Source organism: Oncorhynchus mykiss, chromosome 19 (genome assembly GCF_057628025.1).
Source record: "Oncorhynchus mykiss isolate SJ-2025 chromosome 19, ASM5762802v1, whole genome shotgun sequence".
Lineage (NCBI taxonomy): Eukaryota > Metazoa > Chordata > Actinopteri > Salmoniformes > Salmonidae > Oncorhynchus > Oncorhynchus mykiss.
In genome coordinates this window covers 20167032-20186898 of record NC_143040.1, presented here as the reverse complement: position 1 = coordinate 20186898, position 19867 = coordinate 20167032, and the positions used below count along the sequence as shown (strand labels likewise).

The window sequence follows — 19867 nt, the reverse complement described above, 5'->3', positions numbered from 1 at the left end:
GGTTAAATAACATTGTGTAGTGTACTGTAGGTGTCTGGAGGTTACATAACATTGTGTAGTGTACTGTAGGTGTACTGTAGGTTACATAACATTGTGTAGTGTACTGTAGGTGTTCTGGAGGTTAAATAACATTGTGTAGTGTACTGTAGGTTACATAACATTGTGTAGTGTACTGTAGGTGTTCTGGAGGTTAATTAACATTGTGTAGTGTACTGTAGGTGTCTGGAGGTTAAATAACATTGTGTAGTGTACTGTAGGTGTTCTGGAGGTTAAATAACATTGTGTAGTGTACTGTAGGTGTCTGGAGGTTAAATAACATTGTGTAGTGTACTGTAGGTTACATAACATTGTGTAGTGTACTGTAGGTGTTCTGGAGGTTAAATAACATTGTGTAGTGTACTGTAGGTGTCTGGAGGTTACATAACATTGTGTAGTGTACTGTAGGTTACATAACATTGTGTAGTGTACTGTAGGTGTTCTGGAGGTTAAATAACATTGTGTAGTGTACTGTAGGTGTCTGGAGGTTAAATAACATTGTGTAGTGTACTGTAGGTGTTCTGGAGGTTACATAACATTGTGTAGTGTACTGTAGGTGTTCTGGAGGTTATATAACATTGTGTAGTGTACTGTAGGTTACATAACATTGTGTAGTGTACTGTAGGTTACATAACATTGTGTAGTGTACTGTAGGTTACATAACATTGTGTAGTGTACTGTAGGTTACATAACATTGTTTAGTGTACTGTAAGTTACATAACATTGTGTAGTGTACTGTAGGTGTTCTGGAGGTTAAATAACATTGTGTAGTGTACTGTAGGTGTCTGGAGGTTAAATAACATTGTGTAGTGTACTGTAGGTGTCTGGAGGTTACATAACATTGTGTAGTGTACTGTAGGTTACATAACATTGTGTAGTGTACTGTAGGTGTCTGGAGGTTACATAACATTGTGTAGTGTACTGTAGGTGTTCTGTAGGTTAAATAACATTGTGTAGTGTACTGTAGGTGTTCTGGAGGTTAAATAACATTGTGTAGTGTACTGTAGGTGTCTGGAGGTTAAATAACATTGTGTAGTGTACTGTAGGTGTCTGGAGGTTACATAACATTGTGTAGTGTACTGTAGGTTACATAACATTGTGTAGTGTACTGTAGGTGTCTGGAGGTTACATAACATTGTGTAGTGTACTGTAGGTTACATAACATTGTGTAGTGTACTGTAGGTTAAATAACATTGTGTAGTGTACTGTAGGTGTTCTGGAGGTTAAATAACATTGTGTAGTGTACTGTAGGTGTCTGGAGGTTAAATAACATTGTGTAGTGTACTGTAGGTGTCTGGAGGTTAAATAACATTGTGTAGTGTACTGTAGGTGTCTGGAGGTTAAATAACATTGTGTAGTGTACTGTAGGTTACATAACATTGTGTAGTGTACTGTAGGTGTTCTGGAGGTTAAATAACATTGTGTAGTGTACTGTAGGTGTCTGGAGGTTAAATAACATTGTGTAGTGTACTGTAGGTTACATAACATTGTGTAGTGTACTGTAGGTGTTCTGGAGGTTAAATAACATTGTGTAGTGTACTGTAGGTGTCTGGAGGTTAAATAACATTGTGTAGTGTACTGTAGGTGTCTGGAGGTTAAATAACATTGTGTAGTGTACTGTAGGTGTCTGGAGGTTAAATAACATTGTGTAGTGTACTGTAGGTGTCTGGAGGTTAAATAACATTGTGTAGTGTACTGTAGGTGTCTGGAGGTTAAATAACATTGTGTAGTGTACTGTAGGTTACATAACATTGTGTAGTGTACTGTAGGTGTTCTGGAGGTTACATAACATTGTGTAGTGTACTGTAGGTGTTCTGGAGGTTAAATAACATTGTGTAGTGTACTGTAGGTGTCTGGAGGTTACATAACATTGTGTAGTGTACTGTAGGTTACATAACATTGTGTAGTGTACTGTAGGTTACATAACATTGTGTAGTGTACTGTAGGTTACATAACATTGTGTAGTGTACTGTAGGTGTCTGGAGGTTAAATAACATTGTGTAGTGTACTGTAGGTTACATAACATTGTGTAGTGTACTGTAGGTGTTCTGGAGGTTAAATAACATTGTGTAGTGTACTGTAGGTGTCTGGAGGTTAAATAACATTGTGTAGTGTACTGTAGGTGTTCTGGAGGTTAAATAACATTGTGTAGTGTACTGTAGGTTACATAACATTGTGTAGTGTACTGTAGGTGTTCTGGAGGTTAAATAACATTGTGTAGTGTACTGTAGGTGTCTGGAGGTTACATAACATTGTGTAGTGTACTGTAGGTGTCTGGAGGTTAATTAACATTGTGTAGTGTACTGTAGGTGTCTGGAGGTTACATAACATTGTGTAGTGTACTGTAGGTGTTCTGTAGGTTAAATAACATTGTGTAGTGTACTGTAGGTGTTCTGGAGGTTAAATAACATTGTGTAGTGTACTGTAGGTGTCTGGAGGTTAAATAACATTGTGTAGTGTACTGTAGGTGTCTGGAGGTTACATAACATTGTGTAGTGTACTGTAGGTTACATAACATTGTGTAGTGTACTGTAGGTGTCTGGAGGTTACATAACATTGTGTAGTGTACTGTAGGTTACATAACATTGTGTAGTGTACTGTAGGTTAAATAACATTGTGTAGTGTACTGTAGGTGTTCTGGAGGTTAAATAACATTGTGTAGTGTACTGTAGGTGTCTGGAGGTTAAATAACATTGTGTAGTGTACTGTAGGTGTCTGGAGGTTAAATAACATTGTGTAGTGTACTGTAGGTGTCTGGAGGTTAAATAACATTGTGTAGTGTACTGTAGGTTACATAACATTGTGTAGTGTACTGTAGGTGTTCTGGAGGTTAAATAACATTGTGTAGTGTACTGTAGGTGTCTGGAGGTTAAATAACATTGTGTAGTGTACTGTAGGTTACATAACATTGTGTAGTGTACTGTAGGTGTTCTGGAGGTTAAATAACATTGTGTAGTGTACTGTAGGTGTCTGGAGGTTAAATAACATTGTGTAGTGTACTGTAGGTGTCTGGAGGTTAAATAACATTGTGTAGTGTACTGTAGGTGTCTGGAGGTTAAATAACATTGTGTAGTGTACTGTAGGTGTCTGGAGGTTAAATAACATTGTGTAGTGTACTGTAGGTGTCTGGAGGTTAAATAACATTGTGTAGTGTACTGTAGGTTACATAACATTGTGTAGTGTACTGTAGGTGTTCTGGAGGTTACATAACATTGTGTAGTGTACTGTAGGTGTTCTGGAGGTTAAATAACATTGTGTAGTGTACTGTAGGTGTCTGGAGGTTACATAACATTGTGTAGTGTACTGTAGGTTACATAACATTGTGTAGTGTACTGTAGGTTACATAACATTGTGTAGTGTACTGTAGGTTACATAACATTGTGTAGTGTACTGTAGGTGTCTGGAGGTTAAATAACATTGTGTAGTGTACTGTAGGTTACATAACATTGTGTAGTGTACTGTAGGTGTTCTGGAGGTTAAATAACATTGTGTAGTGTACTGTAGGTGTCTGGAGGTTAAATAACATTGTGTAGTGTACTGTAGGTGTTCTGGAGGTTAAATAACATTGTGTAGTGTACTGTAGGTTACATAACATTGTGTAGTGTACTGTAGGTGTTCTGGAGGTTAAATAACATTGTGTAGTGTACTGTAGGTGTCTGGAGGTTACATAACATTGTGTAGTGTACTGTAGGTGTCTGGAGGTTAATTAACATTGTGTAGTGTACTGTAGGTGTCTGGAGGTTACATAACATTGTTTAGTGTACTGTAGGTGTCTGGAGGTTACATAACATTGTTTAGTGTACTGTAAGTTACATAACATTGTGTAGTGTACTGTAGGTTAAATAACATTGTGTAGTGTACTGTAGGTGTCTGGAGGTTACATAACATTGTGTAGTGTACTGTAGGTGTCTGGAGGTTAAATAACATTGTGTAGTGTACTGGAGGTGTTCTGGAGGTTAAATAACATTGTGTAGTGTACTGTAGGTGTTCTGGAGGTTAAATAACATTGTGTAGTGTACTGTAGGTGTCTGGAGGTTAAATAACATTGTGTAGTGTACTGTAGGTGTCTGGAGGTTAAATAACATTGTGTAGTGTACTGTAGGTGTCTGGAGGTTAAATAACATTGTGTAGTGTACTGTAGGTGTTCTGGAGGTTAAATAACATTGTGTAGTGTACTGTAGGTGTCTGGAGGTTAAATAACATTGTGTAGTGTACTGTAGGTGTCTGGAGGTTAAATAACATTGTGTAGTGTACTGTAGGTGTCTGGAGGTTAAATAACATTGTGTAGTGTACTGTAGGTGTCTGGAGGTTAAATAACATTGTGTAGTGTACTGTAGGTGTCTGGAGGTTAAATAACATTGTGTAGTGTACTGTAGGTGTCTGGAGGTTAAATAACATTGTGTAGTGTACTGTAGGTGTCTGGAGGTTAAATAACATTGTGTAGTGTACTGTAGGTGTCTGGAGGTTAAATAACATTGTGTAGTGTACTGTAGGTGTCTGGAGGTTACATAACATTGTGTAGTGTACTGTAGGTGTCTGGAGGTTAAATAACATTGTGTAGTGTACTGTAGGTGTCTGGAGGTTAAATAACATTGTGTAGTGTACTGTAGGTGTACTGTAGGTTACATAACATTGTGTAGTGTACTGTAGGTGTCTGGAGGTTAATTAACATTGTGTAGTGTACTGTAGGTGTCTGGAGGTTAAATAACATTGTGTAGTGTACTGTAGGTGTACTGTAGGTTAAATAACATTGTGTAGTGTACTGTAGGTGTCTGGAGGTTAATTAACATTGTGTAGTGTACTGTAGGTGTCTGGAGGTTAAATAACATTGTGTAGTGTACCTGCGGAATGGAGGAAAGCCACACAGCAGGATGTAAGTGATGACCCCAGTTGCCCAGATATCCACCTTCAGACCATAACTGGGGGGAGAGAGAGAGAGAGAAAAGAGATGGAGAAAGAGCAGAGAGAGAGAGCAGAGAGAGAAAGAGCGATCAGAGAGAGAGAAATATGAAGGAAGTGTTGTTTAACATCCGTGTGGGATTCCTCTTCAGCGGCGCTAGTCACTAGAATGTCTGATGCTATGGATACAGGTACAGTTGGCAGTAACTCACCCAGCCTCAGCGATGATCTCAGGGGCCACGTAGGTGGGGGTTCCACACACGGTGTGCAGGGGCCCCTCAACCACAGTGGCCAGACCAAAGTCCCCCAGCTTCAGAGACTTAGTGCCGTCAAGGTACTCACACACCTAACGGACAGACACACAAAACATAGTTACCAACTCATGTCACCTCAATTCAAAAGGCATTGTGCATTTCATATGCAAATACTTTAGCATGCCATATGAAAATCTAAAATCTCATATCCATAGTACACAGCATTGTACGAGATCTTCAGTTTCTTGGCAATTTCTTGCATGGAATAGCCTTCATTTCTCAGAACAAGAATACACTGACAAGTTTCAGAAGAAAGTTCTTTGTTTCTGGCCATTTTGAGCCTGTATTCGAACCCACAAATGCTGATGCTCCAGATACCCAACTAGTCTACAGGAGGCGAGTTTTATTGCTTCTTTAATCAGAATAACAGTTTTCAGCTGTGCTAACATAATTACAAAAGGGTTTTATAATGAATAGCCTTTTAAAATGATAAACTTGGATTAGCAAACACAGGAGTGATGGTTGCTGATAATGGGCCTCCGTACGCCCATGTAGATATTCCATAAAAAATCTGCCATTTCCAGCTACAATAGTCATTTACAACATTAACATTAACACTGTATTCCTGATCAATTTGATGTCATTTAATGGACAAAGAAAATAGCTTTTCTTTCAAAAACAAGGACATTTCTACGTGACCCCAAACCTTTGAACGGTAGTGTATGTCTCGGCCACTCTCGTGGAACTGTGTCACAACAATTCTGACATAACTACTGTATGTCAATTCAACAACATATGATCTTACAGTGTACAGTGTAGCTGGCTACCCCAGTCTTCAGTGTGGTCCCTCACTACTCACCAGCAGGTTCTCAGGCTTGATGTCTCTGTGTACTATGTTCATGCTGTGGAGGTACTTCAGGGCACCAGCCAGGTTAAACACCATGACACTGGCATCTCTCTCTGTGTACTTAGTGGAGGACGTGATGGCATCAAACAGGTCGCCACCCTTCAGGAAATGGACGCATTAGACACATTCATGTTGAATTAAGAACTTCCCTAAATGATAAAGTACCTAAAATATTAATGTTGCATGCACTGATGAAGTGCAGAATACTGCTGTAGTGGTCAGTAGTGGTTGACGAGATACTGTAGAGGTCAGTAGTGGTTGACTAGATTCTGTAGAGGTCATTGGTGGTTGACTAGATACTGTAGAGGTCATTGGTGGTTGACTAGATACTGTAGAGGTCAGTAGTGGTAGACTAGATACTGTAGAGGTCAGTAGTGGTTGACTAGATACTGTAGAGGTCAGTAGTGGTTGACTAGATACTGTAGAGGTCAGTAGTGGTTGACTAGATACTGTAGAGGTCAGTAGTGGTAGACTAGATACTGTAGAGGTCAGTAGTGGTTGACTAGATACTGTAGAGGTCAGTAGTGGTTGACTAGATACTGTAGAGGTCAGTAGTGGTTGACTAGATACTGTAGTGGTTAACTAGATACTGTAGAGGTCGGTAGTGGTTGACTAGATACTGTAGTGGTTAACTAGATACTGTAGTGGTTAACTAGATACTGTAGAGGTCGGTAGTGGTTGACTAGATACTGTAGTGGTTAACTAGAAACTGTAGAGGTCAGTAGTGGTTGAATAGATACTGTAGAGGTCATTGGTGGTTGACTAGATTCTGTAGAGGTCATTGGTGGTTGACTAGATACTGTAGAGGTCAGTAGTGGTAGACTAGATACTGTAGAGGTCAGTAGTGGTTGACTAGATACTGTAGTGGTTAACTAGATACTGTAGAGATCAGTAGTGGTTGAATAGATACTGTAGAGGACAGTAGTGGTTGACTAGATACTGTAGAGGTCATTAGTGGTTGACTAGATACTGCACAGGTCAGTAGTGGGTAACTAGATACTACACAGGTCAGTAGTGGTTGACTAGATACTGTAGAGGACAGTAGTGGTTGACTAGATACTGTAGAGGTCATTAGTGGTTGACTAGATACTGTAGAGGTCAGTAGTGGTTGACTAGATACTGTAGAGGTCAGTAGTGGTTGAATAGATACTGTAGAGGTCAGTAGTGGTTGAATAAATACTGTAGAGGTCAGTAGTGGTAGACTAGATACTGTAGAGGTCAGTAGTGGTTGACTAGATACTGTAGAGGTCAGTAGTGGTTGACTAGATACTGTAGAGGTCAGTAGTGGTTGACTAGATACTGTAGAGGTCAGTAGTGGTTGAATAGATGCTGTAGAGGTCAGTAGTGGTTGACTAGATACTGTAGAGGTCAGTAGTGGTTGACTAGATACTGTAGAGGTCAGTAGTGGTTGAATAGATACTGTATAGGTCAGTAGTGGTTGACTAGATACTGTAGAGGTCAGTAGTGGTTGAATAGATACTGTAGAGGTCAGTAGTGGTTGAATAGATACTGTAGAGGTCAGTAGTGGTTGACTAGATACTGTAGAGGTCATTAGTGGTTGACTAGATACTGTAGAGGTCAGTAGTGGTTGACTAGATACTGTAGAGGTCAGTAGTGGTTGACTAGATACTGTAGAGGTCATTAGTGGTTGACTAGATACTGTAGAGGTCATTAGTGGTTGACTAGATACTGTAGAGGTCAGTAGTGGTTGACTAGATACTGTAGAGGTCAGTAGTGGTTGAATAGATACTGTAGAGGTCAGTAGTGGTTGACTAGATACTGTAGAGGTCAGTAGTGGTTGAATAGATACTGTAGAGGTCAGTAGTGGTTGAATAGATACTGTAGAGGTCAGTAGTGGTTGAATAGATACTGTAGAGGTCAGTAGTGGTTGAATAGATACTGTAGAGGTCAGTAGTGGTTGAATAGATACTGTAGAGGTCAGTGTAGTGGTTGAATAGATACTGTAGAGGTCAGTAGTGGTTGAACGTACCTTGACCAGCTCCATGACCAGGTAAAGTTCAGTGGGTGTGTCCACCTCGTCTATCAGCTGGATAATGTTGGGGTGTTTGACTCTCCTCAGCACTGCCACTTCATTCTCTATCAGGTGCTCCTGCACACACACACATGCAAACACACAAAACACATGCAAACACACACACGAGCACACACACGCACGTGAGCACACACACGCACACACGTGAGCACACACAGTGAGTGGACAGTGGTTAGGTATTCCACCCTGCATTATTAACCCTATAGGCGGACAGACATTAATTGTGTTAATTGTGTTGTTAATCGTGTTGGTCTTTGATCCTGTTAATATGGTACTGGGACTCCGTCAGCAACACTGTCTGAGAGAACAGTCTCTGTTGATACATGGTACTGGGACTGTTAGCAACACTGTCTGAGAGAACAGTCTCTGTTGATACATGGTACTGGTACTGTCAGCAACACTGTCTGAGAGAACAGTCTCTCTGTTGATACATGGTACTGGTACTGTCAGCAACACTGTCTGAGAGAACAGTCTCTGTTGATACATGGTACTGGTACTGTCAGCAACACTGTCTGAGAGAACAGTCTCTCTGTTGATACATGGTACTGGTACTGTCAGCAACACTGTCTGAGAGAACAGTCTCTGTTGATACATGGTACTGGGACTGTCAGCAACACTGTCTGAGAGAACAGTCTCTGTTGATACATGGTACTGGGACTGTCAGCAACACTGTCTGAGAGAACAGTCTCTGTTGATACATGGCACTGGTACTGTCAGCAACACTGTCTGAGAGAACAGTCTCTCTGTTGATACATGGTACTGGGACTGTTAGCAACACTGTCTGAGAGAACAGTCTCTGTTGATACATGGTACTGGTACTGTCAGCAACACTGTCTGAGAGAACAGTCTCTCTGTTGATACATGGTACTGGTACTGTCAGCAACACTGTCTGAGAGAACAGTCTCTCTGTTGATACATGGTACTGGTACTGTCAGCAACACTGTCTGAGAGAACAGTCTCTGTTGATACATGGTACTGGGACTGTCAGCAACACTGTCTGAGAGAACAGTCTCTCTGTTGATACATGGTACTGGGACTGTCAGCAACACTGTCTGAGAGAACAGTCTCTCTGTTGATACATGGTACTGGGACTGTCAGCAACACTGTCTGAGAGAACAGTCTCTCTGTTGATACATGGTACTGGGACTGTCAGAAACACTGTCTGAGAGAACAGTCTCTGTTGATACATGGTACTGGTACTGTCAGCAACACTGTCTGAGAGAACAGTCTCTGTTGATACATGGTACTGGGACTGTCAGCAACATTGTCTGAGAGAACAGTCTCTCTGTTGATACATGGTACTGGTACTGTCAGCAACACTGTCTGAGAGAACAGTCTCTGTTGATACATGGTACTGGAACTGTCAGCAACACTGTCTGAGAGAACAGTCTTTGTTGATACATGGTACTGGGACTGTCAGCAACACTGTCTGAGAGAACAGTCTCTCTGTTGATACATGGTACTGGTACTGTCAGCAACACTGTCTGAGAGAACAGTCTCTGTTGATACATGGTACTGGGACTGTCAGCAACACTGTCAGAGAACAGTCTCTCTGTTGATACATGGTACTGGTACTGTCAGCAACACTGTCTGAGAGAACAGTCTCTGTTGATACATGGTACTGGGACTGTCAGCAACACTGTCTGAGAGAACAGTCTCTGTTGATACATGGTACTGGTACTGTCAGCAACACTGTCTGAGAGAACAGTCTCTCTGTTGATACATGGTACTATGACTCCGTCAGCAACACTGTCTGAGAGAACAGTCTCTCTGTTGATACATGGTACTGGTACTGTCAGCAACACTGTCTGAGAGAACAGTCTCTGTTGATACATGGTACTGGTACTGTCAGCAACACTGTCTGAGAGAACAGTCTCTCTGTTGATACATGGTACTGGTACTGTCAGCAACACTGTCTGAGAGAACAGTCTCTCTGTTGATACATGGTACTGGTACTGTCAGCAACACTGTCTGAGAGAACAGTCTCTGTTGATACATGGTACTGGTACTGTCAGCAACACTGTCTGAGAGAACAGTCTCTCTGTTGATACATGGTACTGGTACTGTCAGCAACACTGTCTGAGAGAACAGTCTCTCTGTTGATACATGGTACTGGTACTGTCAGCAACACTGTCTGAGAGAACAGTCTCTGTTGATACATGGTACTGGGACTGTCAGCAACACTGTCTGAGAGAACAGTCTTTGTTGATACATGGTACTGGGACTGTCAGCAACACTGTCTGAGAGAACAGTCTCTCTGTTGATACATGGTACTGGTACTGTCAGCAACACTGTCTGAGAGAACAGTCTCTCTGTTGATACATGGTACTGGGACTGTCAGCAACACTGTCTGAGAGAACAGTCTCTCTGTTGATACATGGTACTGGTACTGTCAGCAACACTGTCTGAGAGAACAGTCTCTCTGTTGATACATGGTACTGGGACTGTCAGCAACACTGTCTGAGAGAACAGTCTCTGTTGATACATGGTACTGGGACTGTCAGCAACACTGTCTGAGAGAACAGTCTCTCTGTTGATACATGGTACTGGGACTGTCAGCAACACTGTCTGAGAGAACAGTCTCTCTGTTGATACATGGTACTGGTACTGTCAGCAACACTGTCTGAGAGAACAGTCTCTGTTGATACATGGTACTGGTACTGTCAGCAACACTGTCTGAGAGAACAGTCTCTGTTGATACATGGTACTGGGACTGTCAGCAACACTGTCTGAGAGAACAGTCTCTCTGTTGATACATGGTACTGGTACTGTCAGCAACACTGTCTGAGAGAACAGTCTCTGTTGATACATGGTACTGGTACTGTCAGCAACACTGTCTGAGAGAACAGTCTCTGTTGATACATGGTACTGGGACTGTCAGCAACACTGTCTGAGAGAACAGTCTCTGTTGATACATGGTACTGGTACTGTCAGCAACACTGTCTGAGAGAACAGTCTCTCTGTTGATACATGGTACTGGGACTGTCAGCAACACTGTCTGAGAGAACAGTCTCTGTTGATACATGGTACTGGTACTGTCAGCAACACTGTCTGAGAGAACAGTCTCTCTGTTGATACATGGTACTGGTACTGTCAGCAACACTGTCTGAGAGAACAGTCTCTGTTGATACATGGTACTGGGACTGTCAGCAACACTGTCTGAGAGAACAGTCTCTCTGTTGATACATGGTACTGGTACTGTCAGCAACACTGTCTGAGAGAACAGTCTCTCTGTTGATACATGGTACTGGGACTGTCAGCAACACTGTCTGAGAGAACAGTCTCTGTTGATACATGGTACTGGGACTGTCAGCAACACTGTCTGAGAGAACAGTCTCTCTGTTGATACATGGTACTGGGACTGTCAGCAACACTGTCTGAGAGAACAGTCTCTCTGTTGATACATGGTACTGGTACTGTCAGCAACACTGTCTGAGAGAACAGTCTCTGTTGATACATGGTACTGGGACTGTCAGCAACATTGTCTGAGAGAACAGTCTCTCTGTTGATACATGGTACTGGTACTGTCAGCAACACTGTCTGAGAGAACAGTCTCTGTTGATACATGGTACTGGTACTGTCAGCAACACTGTCTGAGAGAACAGTCTCTCTGTTGATACATGTCAGCAACACTTACATTCATTCACCACGTTACAACCTGGGTTGCTGAGCTCAGCTGCTATTGGGTGACACAGTCAAAGAAATACAGTGGCAACAACATGTTCTCTCTCTCTCTCTTGCTCTCTTACCTTTCCACTGCACTTGGCCTTGTCAATGATCTTCAGTGCATACTCCTTCCCAGTGGACCTATAAAGACATACAGCAACACTAGTCCTTCAAATCATGGTATATTGTGTTTACTGTAAATCCTTCAAACCAACCCAAATCATGGTATATTGTGTTTACTGTAAATCCTTCAAACCAACCCAAATCATGGTATATTGTGTTTACTGTAAATCCTTCAAACCAACCCAAATCATGGTATATTGTGTTTACTGTAAATCCTTCAAACCAACCCAAATCATGGTATATTGTGTTTACTGTAAATCCTTCAAACCAACCCAAATCATGGTATATTGTGTTTACTGTAAATCCTTCAAACCAACCCAAATCATGGTATATTGTGTTTACTGTAAATCCTTCAAACCAACCCAAATCATGTGCAACCATCTGCCAAACCATAACATTTTTTAACTAAAGGCACTTTTTTGTGTGTTTCATCACAAACTATCCATCTATCCAACAGTAGACTGAACAGTGTTGCATCCCCATACACAGTCATAGGCTGACATCAGACAGTGCGTGACGGTGTATTGGAGCGTCTAGCCCTTCTGATTAGAGGAAGGAGTCTTCTCTCTGTATATTAAAGACAAACTGCTGAGTCAGAGGGGAAACGGTAATGAAGTGGATTTCATGGGCTGAACCCCAGACACACGCACATACACAAACAGTAAATGCTTACTTAAATTCTATAAATGCCTGCTGTCATTAAGCCGTAGAAGCAGTTATGACATGTGACGTGGCGCTTATTAAGTCACATTGAAAGCTACTGATCAACGTGGTCATTCATAAATAGGGCTTTTTAAGTCCAACAGCCTAGTGAACATTCATTACAAATAGGAAAGTACAATTGGTATGCTATGAAACTTCCGGTCAAGCGAGAAGTTAAAATTAAAATAAGGTTTTAAATCCATCAATGAGATGTAAAGAAATGTAATATTCTAAATTTACATACCGTTCTACGCAGTCTTTCACCACGGCAAAGTTTCCGTCTCCTATGACCTTGCCGACCTTGTACTTATCCAGGACGGTTGTGATAGAGCTACAGCTGTTGCCGTTAACTGATGAGGAGAGACGTGTTACAACGGGGCACATCAGAATGCTCTTTCAGTTACTTCCTGTTGCCCACATATATACAGACTGAACAAAACATTAGGAACACCTTTCTAATATTTGAGTTGCACCCCCACCTTTTGCCCTCAGAACAGCCTCAATTAGTTGGGGCATGGACTCTACAAGGTGTCGAAAGAGTTCAACAGGGATGCTGGCCCATGTTGACTCCAATGCTTCCCACAGTTATGTCAAGTTGGCTGGATGTCCTTTGGGTGGTGGACCATTCTTAATACACACAGGAAACTGCTGAGTGTGAAAAACCCAGCAGCGTTGCAGTTCTTGAAACAAACCGGTGTGCCTGGCACCTACTACCATACCCCGTTCAAAGGCACTTCAATCTTGTGTCTTGCCCATTCACCCTCTGAATGGCACACATACACAATCCATGTATCAATTGTCTCAATGCTTAAAAATCCTTCTTTAACACGTCTCCTCCCCTTCATCTACACTGATTGAAGTGGATTTAACAAGTGGCATCAATAAGGGGTCATAGCTTTCACCTGGATTCACCTGGTCAGTCTGTCATGGAAAGATGTTGCAGGTGTTCATAATGTTTTAGACACTCAGTGTAGAATGACGTACAATACCTACAAGTACTTACTCTGGCAAAACTTGCATTGCAGTGAAATTAATATCTCTTCAGAGTTTCCACAACTTATGTTAAGACAAAGCGGCTGAAATAAAGGATCAACGCGTTTTAATCGAATCAAAGTATAAAGTCATTAATTGCCCATTAACCCAGGCAGCCTAGCTCCTACCCTAGAACTAATGTCTGGCCTCTCCTAAAGAGGAGCCAACAATATTATGCAGACACACAGCCCAAGGACGTGTTGATACCGCCTGGCTGTCTCACGCAGAAGCACACAGATTTTTTTATTTGTTCTCCGCATCACACTTCTCTGTCCCTCTGTTGTGAGTGCTGCCGTGATGCGGCACGTGTCGCTGAGTAAGCAATTCTAATATAACAACCTGAACCTGCATTGAGGCCCTAGGGGGGGATTGTGGATGCATTGGGCCACGTGTTTAGGGGTGAGTGAGTGCAGGCAGGAGCTGTGAGAGTTGGCACAGAGACAGGATACAGGATGACACAGGGTAAAGAGAGGAGAGGAGAACAGGAGAACAGAAGAAGAGAAGGGAGGAGTGGAGAGGGGGGTGGAAGAAGAGAAGTGAGGGGAGGAGAAAGGAGGCTAGGAGAACAGAAGAGAAGGGAGGAGTGGAGAGGGGAGGGGAGTGGAAGAAGAGAAGGGAGGGGAGGAAAAAGGAGGCTAGGAGAACAGAAGAAGAGGAGAAAGGAGGCTAGGAGAACAGAAGAAGAGAAGGGAGGAGTGGAGAGGGGAGTGGAAGAAGAGAAGGGAGGGGAGGAGAAAGGAGGCTAGGAGAACAGAAGAGAAGGGAGGAGTGGAGAGGGGAGTGGAAGAAGAGAAGGGAGGGGAGGAGAAAGGAGGCTATGAGAACAGAAGAAGAGAAGGGAGGAGTGGAGAGGGGAGGGGAGTGGAAGAAGAGAAGGGGGAGGAGAAAGGAGGCTAGGAGAACAGAAGAAGAGGAGAAAGGAGGCTATGAGAACAGAAGAAGAGAAGGGAGGAATGGAGAGGGGAGTGGAAGAAGAGAAGGGGGGAGGAGAAAGGAGGCTAGGAGAACAGAAGAGAAGGGAGGAGTGGAGAGGGGAGGGGAGTGGAAGAAGAGAAGGGGGGGGGAGAAAGGAGGCTAGGAGAACAGAAGAAGAGAAGGGAGGAGTGGAGAGGGGAGGGGAGTGGAAGAGGAGAAGGGGGGAGGAGAAAGGAGGCTAGGAGAACAGAAGAAGAGGAGAAAGGAGGCTAGGAGAACAGAAGAAGAGAAGGGAGGAGTGGAGAGGGGAGTGGAAGAAGAGAAGGGGGGAGGAGAAAGGAGGCTAGGAGAACAGAAGAAGAGGAGAAAGGAGGCTAGGAGAACAGAAGAAGAGAAGGGAGGAGTGGAGAGGGGAGGGGAGTGGAAGAAGAGAAGGGGGGAGGAGAAAGGAGGCTAGGAGAACAGAAGAAGAGGAGAAAGGAGGCTAGGAGAACAGAAGAAGAGAAGGGAGGAGTGGAGAGGGGAGGGGAGTGGAAGAAGAGAAGGGGGGAGGAGAAAGGAGGCTAGGAGAACAGAAGAAGAGGAGAAAGGAGGCTAGGAGAACAGAAGAAGAGAAGGGAGGAGTGGAGAGGGGAGGGGAGTGGAAGAAGAGAAGGGAGGGGAGGAGAAAGGAGGCTAGGAGAACAGAAGAAGAGGAGAAAGGAGGCTAGGAGAACAGAAGAAGAGAAGGGAGGAGTGGAGAGGGGAGTGGAAGAAGAGAAGGGAGGGGAGGAGAAAGGAGGCTAGGAGAACAGAAGAAGAGGAGAAAGGAGGCTAGGAGAACAGAAGAAGAGAAGGGAGGAGTGGAGAGGGGAGTGGAAGAAGAGAAGGGGGGAGGAGAAAGGAGGCTAGGAGAACAGAAGAAGAGGAGAAAGGAGGCTAGGAGAACAGAAGAAGAGAAGGGAGGAGTGGAGAGGGGAGTGGAAGAAGAGAAGGGAGGGGAGGAGAAAGGAGGCTAGGAGAACAGAAGAAGAGGAGAAATGAGGCTAGGAGAACAGAAGAAGAGAAAGGAGAGGTTGAGAGGAGAAGGGGACACCTACCCTCAGGACTCATGTTATAGGCCAGCTCCAGACTGTGTGAAGACCCGTTAACATTGGTGGCAGACGTGTGATGTGGCGGAATCTGGAAAGGAGGAGAGAAAGAAAGTAAGAGATGAATAGAGGAGGGAAGGACAGAAGAAGAAGAAAACAGAGGTCAGCATCCTTCCCCTTTCAGCCACAATTGTTGGTAACGCGACTCCCAATCCAAAGCTCTGTTTTGACATCAATACTAACAGGGTGATCAAAATAACCAGTTACATCTCCAGAGTAATACAACAGGACTGGTCCGCTTCATAACATCGATCCAGAACGAAGCCCTGGGATCTAGGGTTAATGGTTTTGCTTTAAGTAGCATGCATTTGAAATCCAATATAATGCCATGACAGAGTGTGTCAGGATAACTAGCCCATGGATCCCCGTAGTGTTGTATAGTGCTTCAGAGTTCTGACAGGAAACTGATACAAAACACCCCCGCAATTAAATTGTATAGTTTGGTACTGGCACTTACCCTGTATATGGCTTACATTCTTCTGTTAGTTTTTTTCCCTCTCTTATTTCTTGTGTTTTTTTTTGTTCTACTATTTTGATATTGAATACTGCATTGGGAAGGGCTAGCAAGTTAAGCATTTCACTGTACTTGTGCAGGCCTTCTGAATGTATTTTAATTGACTGATTACCTTATATGAACTGTAACTCAGTAAAATCTTTGAAATTGTCGCATGTATATTTTTGTTCAGTATAGTTTGGTAAGAAAATGTTTGATATTCGACTTTATAATCCATTATTAGATACAGTCGTATGAAAAAGTTTGGGCACCCCTCTGAGGTTGCATAATAATTTACTCTGTCGTCACAGAAAATGATCACAGTGGCATGCCATTCATTTTCTAATAAAAGCTGAGTACTGGGGTATTGTCCAGACAAAGATTTTTAGTGTAGCAATATTAAGTTGTATGAAATTAAATGAGATGTGAAAAATAGGCTGTGCAAATATGTGGGCACCCTTGTCATTCTGTTGATTTGAATACCTGTAACGACTTAGCACTGATTAATTGGAACACACAATTGGTTTGGTGAGCTCATTAAGCCTTGAACTTCATAGACAAGTGCATCCAATCATGAGAAAAGGTATTTAAGGTGGCCAATTGCAAGTTGTTGTTCTCTTTGACTCTCCTCTGAAGAGTGGCAACATGGGGGCCTCAAAACAACTCTCAAATGACCTGAAAACAAAGATTGTTCAATGTTATGGTTTAGAGGAAGGCTACAAAAAGCTATCGCAGAGCTTTAAGCTGTCAGTGTCCACTGTGAGGAACATAGTGAGGAAATGGAAGACCACAGGCACAGTTCTTGTTAAGGTCAGAAGTGGCAGGCCAAGTAAAATATCGGAGAGGCAAAGGCAAAGGATGGTGAGAACAGTCAAAAACAGCCCACAGACCACCTCCAAAGACCTACAACATCATCTTACTGCAGATGGTGTCACTGTGCATCGTTCAACAATTCAGAGCACTTTGCACAAGGAGAAGCTGTATGGGAGAGTGATGCGGAAGAAGCCTTTTCTGCACACACACGCCACAAACAGAGTCGCTTGAGGTATGCAAACGCACATTTGGACAAGCCAGCTTCATTTTGGAATAAGGTGCTGTGGACCGATGAAACAAAGATTGAGTTATCTGGTCATAACAAGGGACGTTATGCATGGCGGCAAAAGAACACAGTGTTCCAAGAAAAACACTTGCTACCCACAGTAAAATTTGGTGGGGGTTCAATCACGCTGTGGGGCTGTGTGGCCAGTGCCGGTACTGGGAATCTTGTTCAAGTTGAGGGTCGCATGGATTCCACTCAATATCAGCAGATTCTTGGGAATAATATTGAAGAATCAGTCACAAAGTTGAAGTTACGCCGGGACTGGATATTTCAACAAGACAACAACCCAAAACACTGCTCAAAATTTACCCGGGCATTTATGCAGAGGAACAAGTACAATGTTCTGGAATGGCCATCCCAGTCCCCAGACCTGAATATCATTGAGAATCTGTGGGATGATTTGAAGCGGGCTTGTCCATGCTCGGCAACCATCAAACCTAACTGAACTGGAGATGTTTTGTAAGGAGGAATGGTCCACAATACCTTCATCCAGAATCTCATTAGAGGCTATGGGAAGCGTCTAGAGGCTGTTATTTTAGCAAAAGGAGGCTCTACTAAATATTGATGTGATTTTTTCTATTGGGGTGCCCAAATTTATGCACAGGTCTAATTTTGTTTTGATGCATATTGCACATTTTCTGTTAATCTAATAAACCTCATTTCACTACTGAAATATTACTGTGTCCATCAGTTATTTGATAGATCAAAATGAAATCGCTGATCCAAACACCCAATTATTTATAAATGTAAATTGTCAGGGGTGCCCAAACTTTCATAAGACTGTATGTAGCTCAATAGAAAGACAGAGGACGATTCTACAAAAAAACGTCTCTTCTGAATTGCTCTTACAGTTCTCCATTCTGTGGACGTTGTGTGCCTACCCAAACTCAAAAGAAAGTGAGCAGGTATATATATCACTGTGTTAATTATGCATTTGGCGTAAAATAAGTGTTCTGCCCTTCAGAACAGTACAGGGTGTTAGGACCTATCTTAATGGATAGGCCTCCCCTACTGTCACTTATCAGGCACAGAAAGAGGAAACACAAACTTTAATGGATCGAAATGATGACCAATGTTGGAAATAATGAATAATTTGACGAGAGGCCTTTTCCAAAAGAGAGAGCTGTGATGGCTGTTTGAATAGGTTATATGGGTTATTATAAGACTCCTTTTTCAAGCATTCTTGGCTTTCACATGCGACAGAATCCGCCAAGTCATCTCAGTAATCTTTTCTATTATGGAAGAGAAGCTCTTTCAACACTTCTAGAAGTACACATAAGCCTTATTTCAGTTACCTGGACTAGAAAACTGTATGCATTATTTAGTACGCTATCTAAAGGAGGAATCTCAAGCTGAAACACCTTTGAACTGGGTGGATTACATCATCAATCTTTCTTTTCAATACGTTATTTTGTGATGTCTTCAGAGTAACTAAGTTCTATCAAACGTTATGGACCTGCCAAGTAAACACGGTGTAGGTGTTGCCAAACTGTAATAATGATCTCGAGAACGTTTAAGTGCTGTTGTCCCCACTGTCAACAGATTCAAGTGTTCTGGCCAACCACTATTCCTGATCTAGTGCACTTGAGGTTAAATAATTTGCTACTATATGTTTATTTATAGCATGTGTCTAAACATACAATCACCCTTCCTATACGGGAACATACAGTATAATATCATTATCTGGAGATTATAGGTGGTGTGTGTGTGAGACACGGTGTGTGTGTGACTCACCTTGAAGCTGTGTATACTGCGGGGGCTGGTGGGGGAGGAGCTATTGGATTTGGTGGACTTGGGGGTGGAGATCGTACTGCTGGGGACACCATTGACTGGTGGGGGGGAGAAGAGAAGAGGAGAGCGACAGCGAGAGAGAGAGAGAGAGAGAGAGAGAGAGAGAGAGAGAGAGAGAGAGAGAGAGAGAGAGAGAGAGAGAGAGCCATAGTAAGACAATGATAGGGCTAGGGCTGGCCCAACAGGACGTGCTGATGTGGGGAAGGGCAAACGAGAGAGGAAGTCCTTTTTCCTCTGGAGAGATGTGGCTGGTTAAAAGTGTATTACTGTTATTACATTGTGTATTCTATTTTTCTTCATTTCTTTGAATACTAAAGGAAATGCCTCTATCACAGGAAGTGATATAAGATAGGGCAGGAAATCCATTTGTGACACAACAAAGTTCACTTTGAATGGGTTTACTTTCACTGAGTTGAAAAATCTCTGTACTAACAGTTCTCCACCACGAATTCAAGTCCATGACCTTTCCTTAAGACCGAGTGCTAAATTTTCTTCAGGTGTAGTGTGGCGTTTCGTGTCTAGAACTGTGTGTGACAGTCCAACTTCCTGTCCGGTCCCCTCTGGGGGGAAGCAGGTCGTGTTTGGCTCCAACAGACAAACACGAAGGGTCACACCCGGTGCCTCCGCAGGCTGCCTGGATAATCTGTCTGCAGTTTAGGCCACACGAAAGCTACGACCCTGAGGGTTCAAGGGTACCTCAAGCAGCCTACCTCCAGGAACCTCCCTGTGTCAAAACCAGTCCTCTCCTCAAACAACAGGGCCAGGCA

At 42.8% G+C, this 19867-nt stretch overlaps 1 protein-coding gene across 5 annotated transcripts in view; it reads right to left on the bottom strand.

The window, feature by feature from the left end:
• Positions 1-19867, bottom strand: part of LOC110498649 (serine/threonine-protein kinase DCLK2) — a 79674-nt gene that overhangs the window by 12530 nt on the left and 47277 nt on the right. For all 5 annotated transcript variants that reach the window (XR_005037661.2, XR_016488815.1, XM_036954293.2 and 2 more), the window contains 8 exons: positions 19044-19138; positions 15667-15748; positions 12885-12990; positions 11899-11956; positions 8087-8206; positions 6049-6195; positions 5148-5281; positions 4878-4955 (listed from right to left, as the gene is read on the bottom strand). Coding sequence is in view for 3 of the 5 variants with exons in the window: in XM_036954293.2 (XP_036810188.2) it covers positions 4878-4955; positions 5148-5281; positions 6049-6195; positions 8087-8206; positions 11899-11956; positions 12885-12990; positions 15667-15748; positions 19044-19138 (820 nt within the window). In the remaining 2 variants the exon portion in view is untranslated. The remainder of the gene's footprint in view (positions 1-4877; positions 4956-5147; positions 5282-6048; positions 6196-8086; positions 8207-11898; positions 11957-12884; positions 12991-15666; positions 15749-19043; positions 19139-19867) is intronic.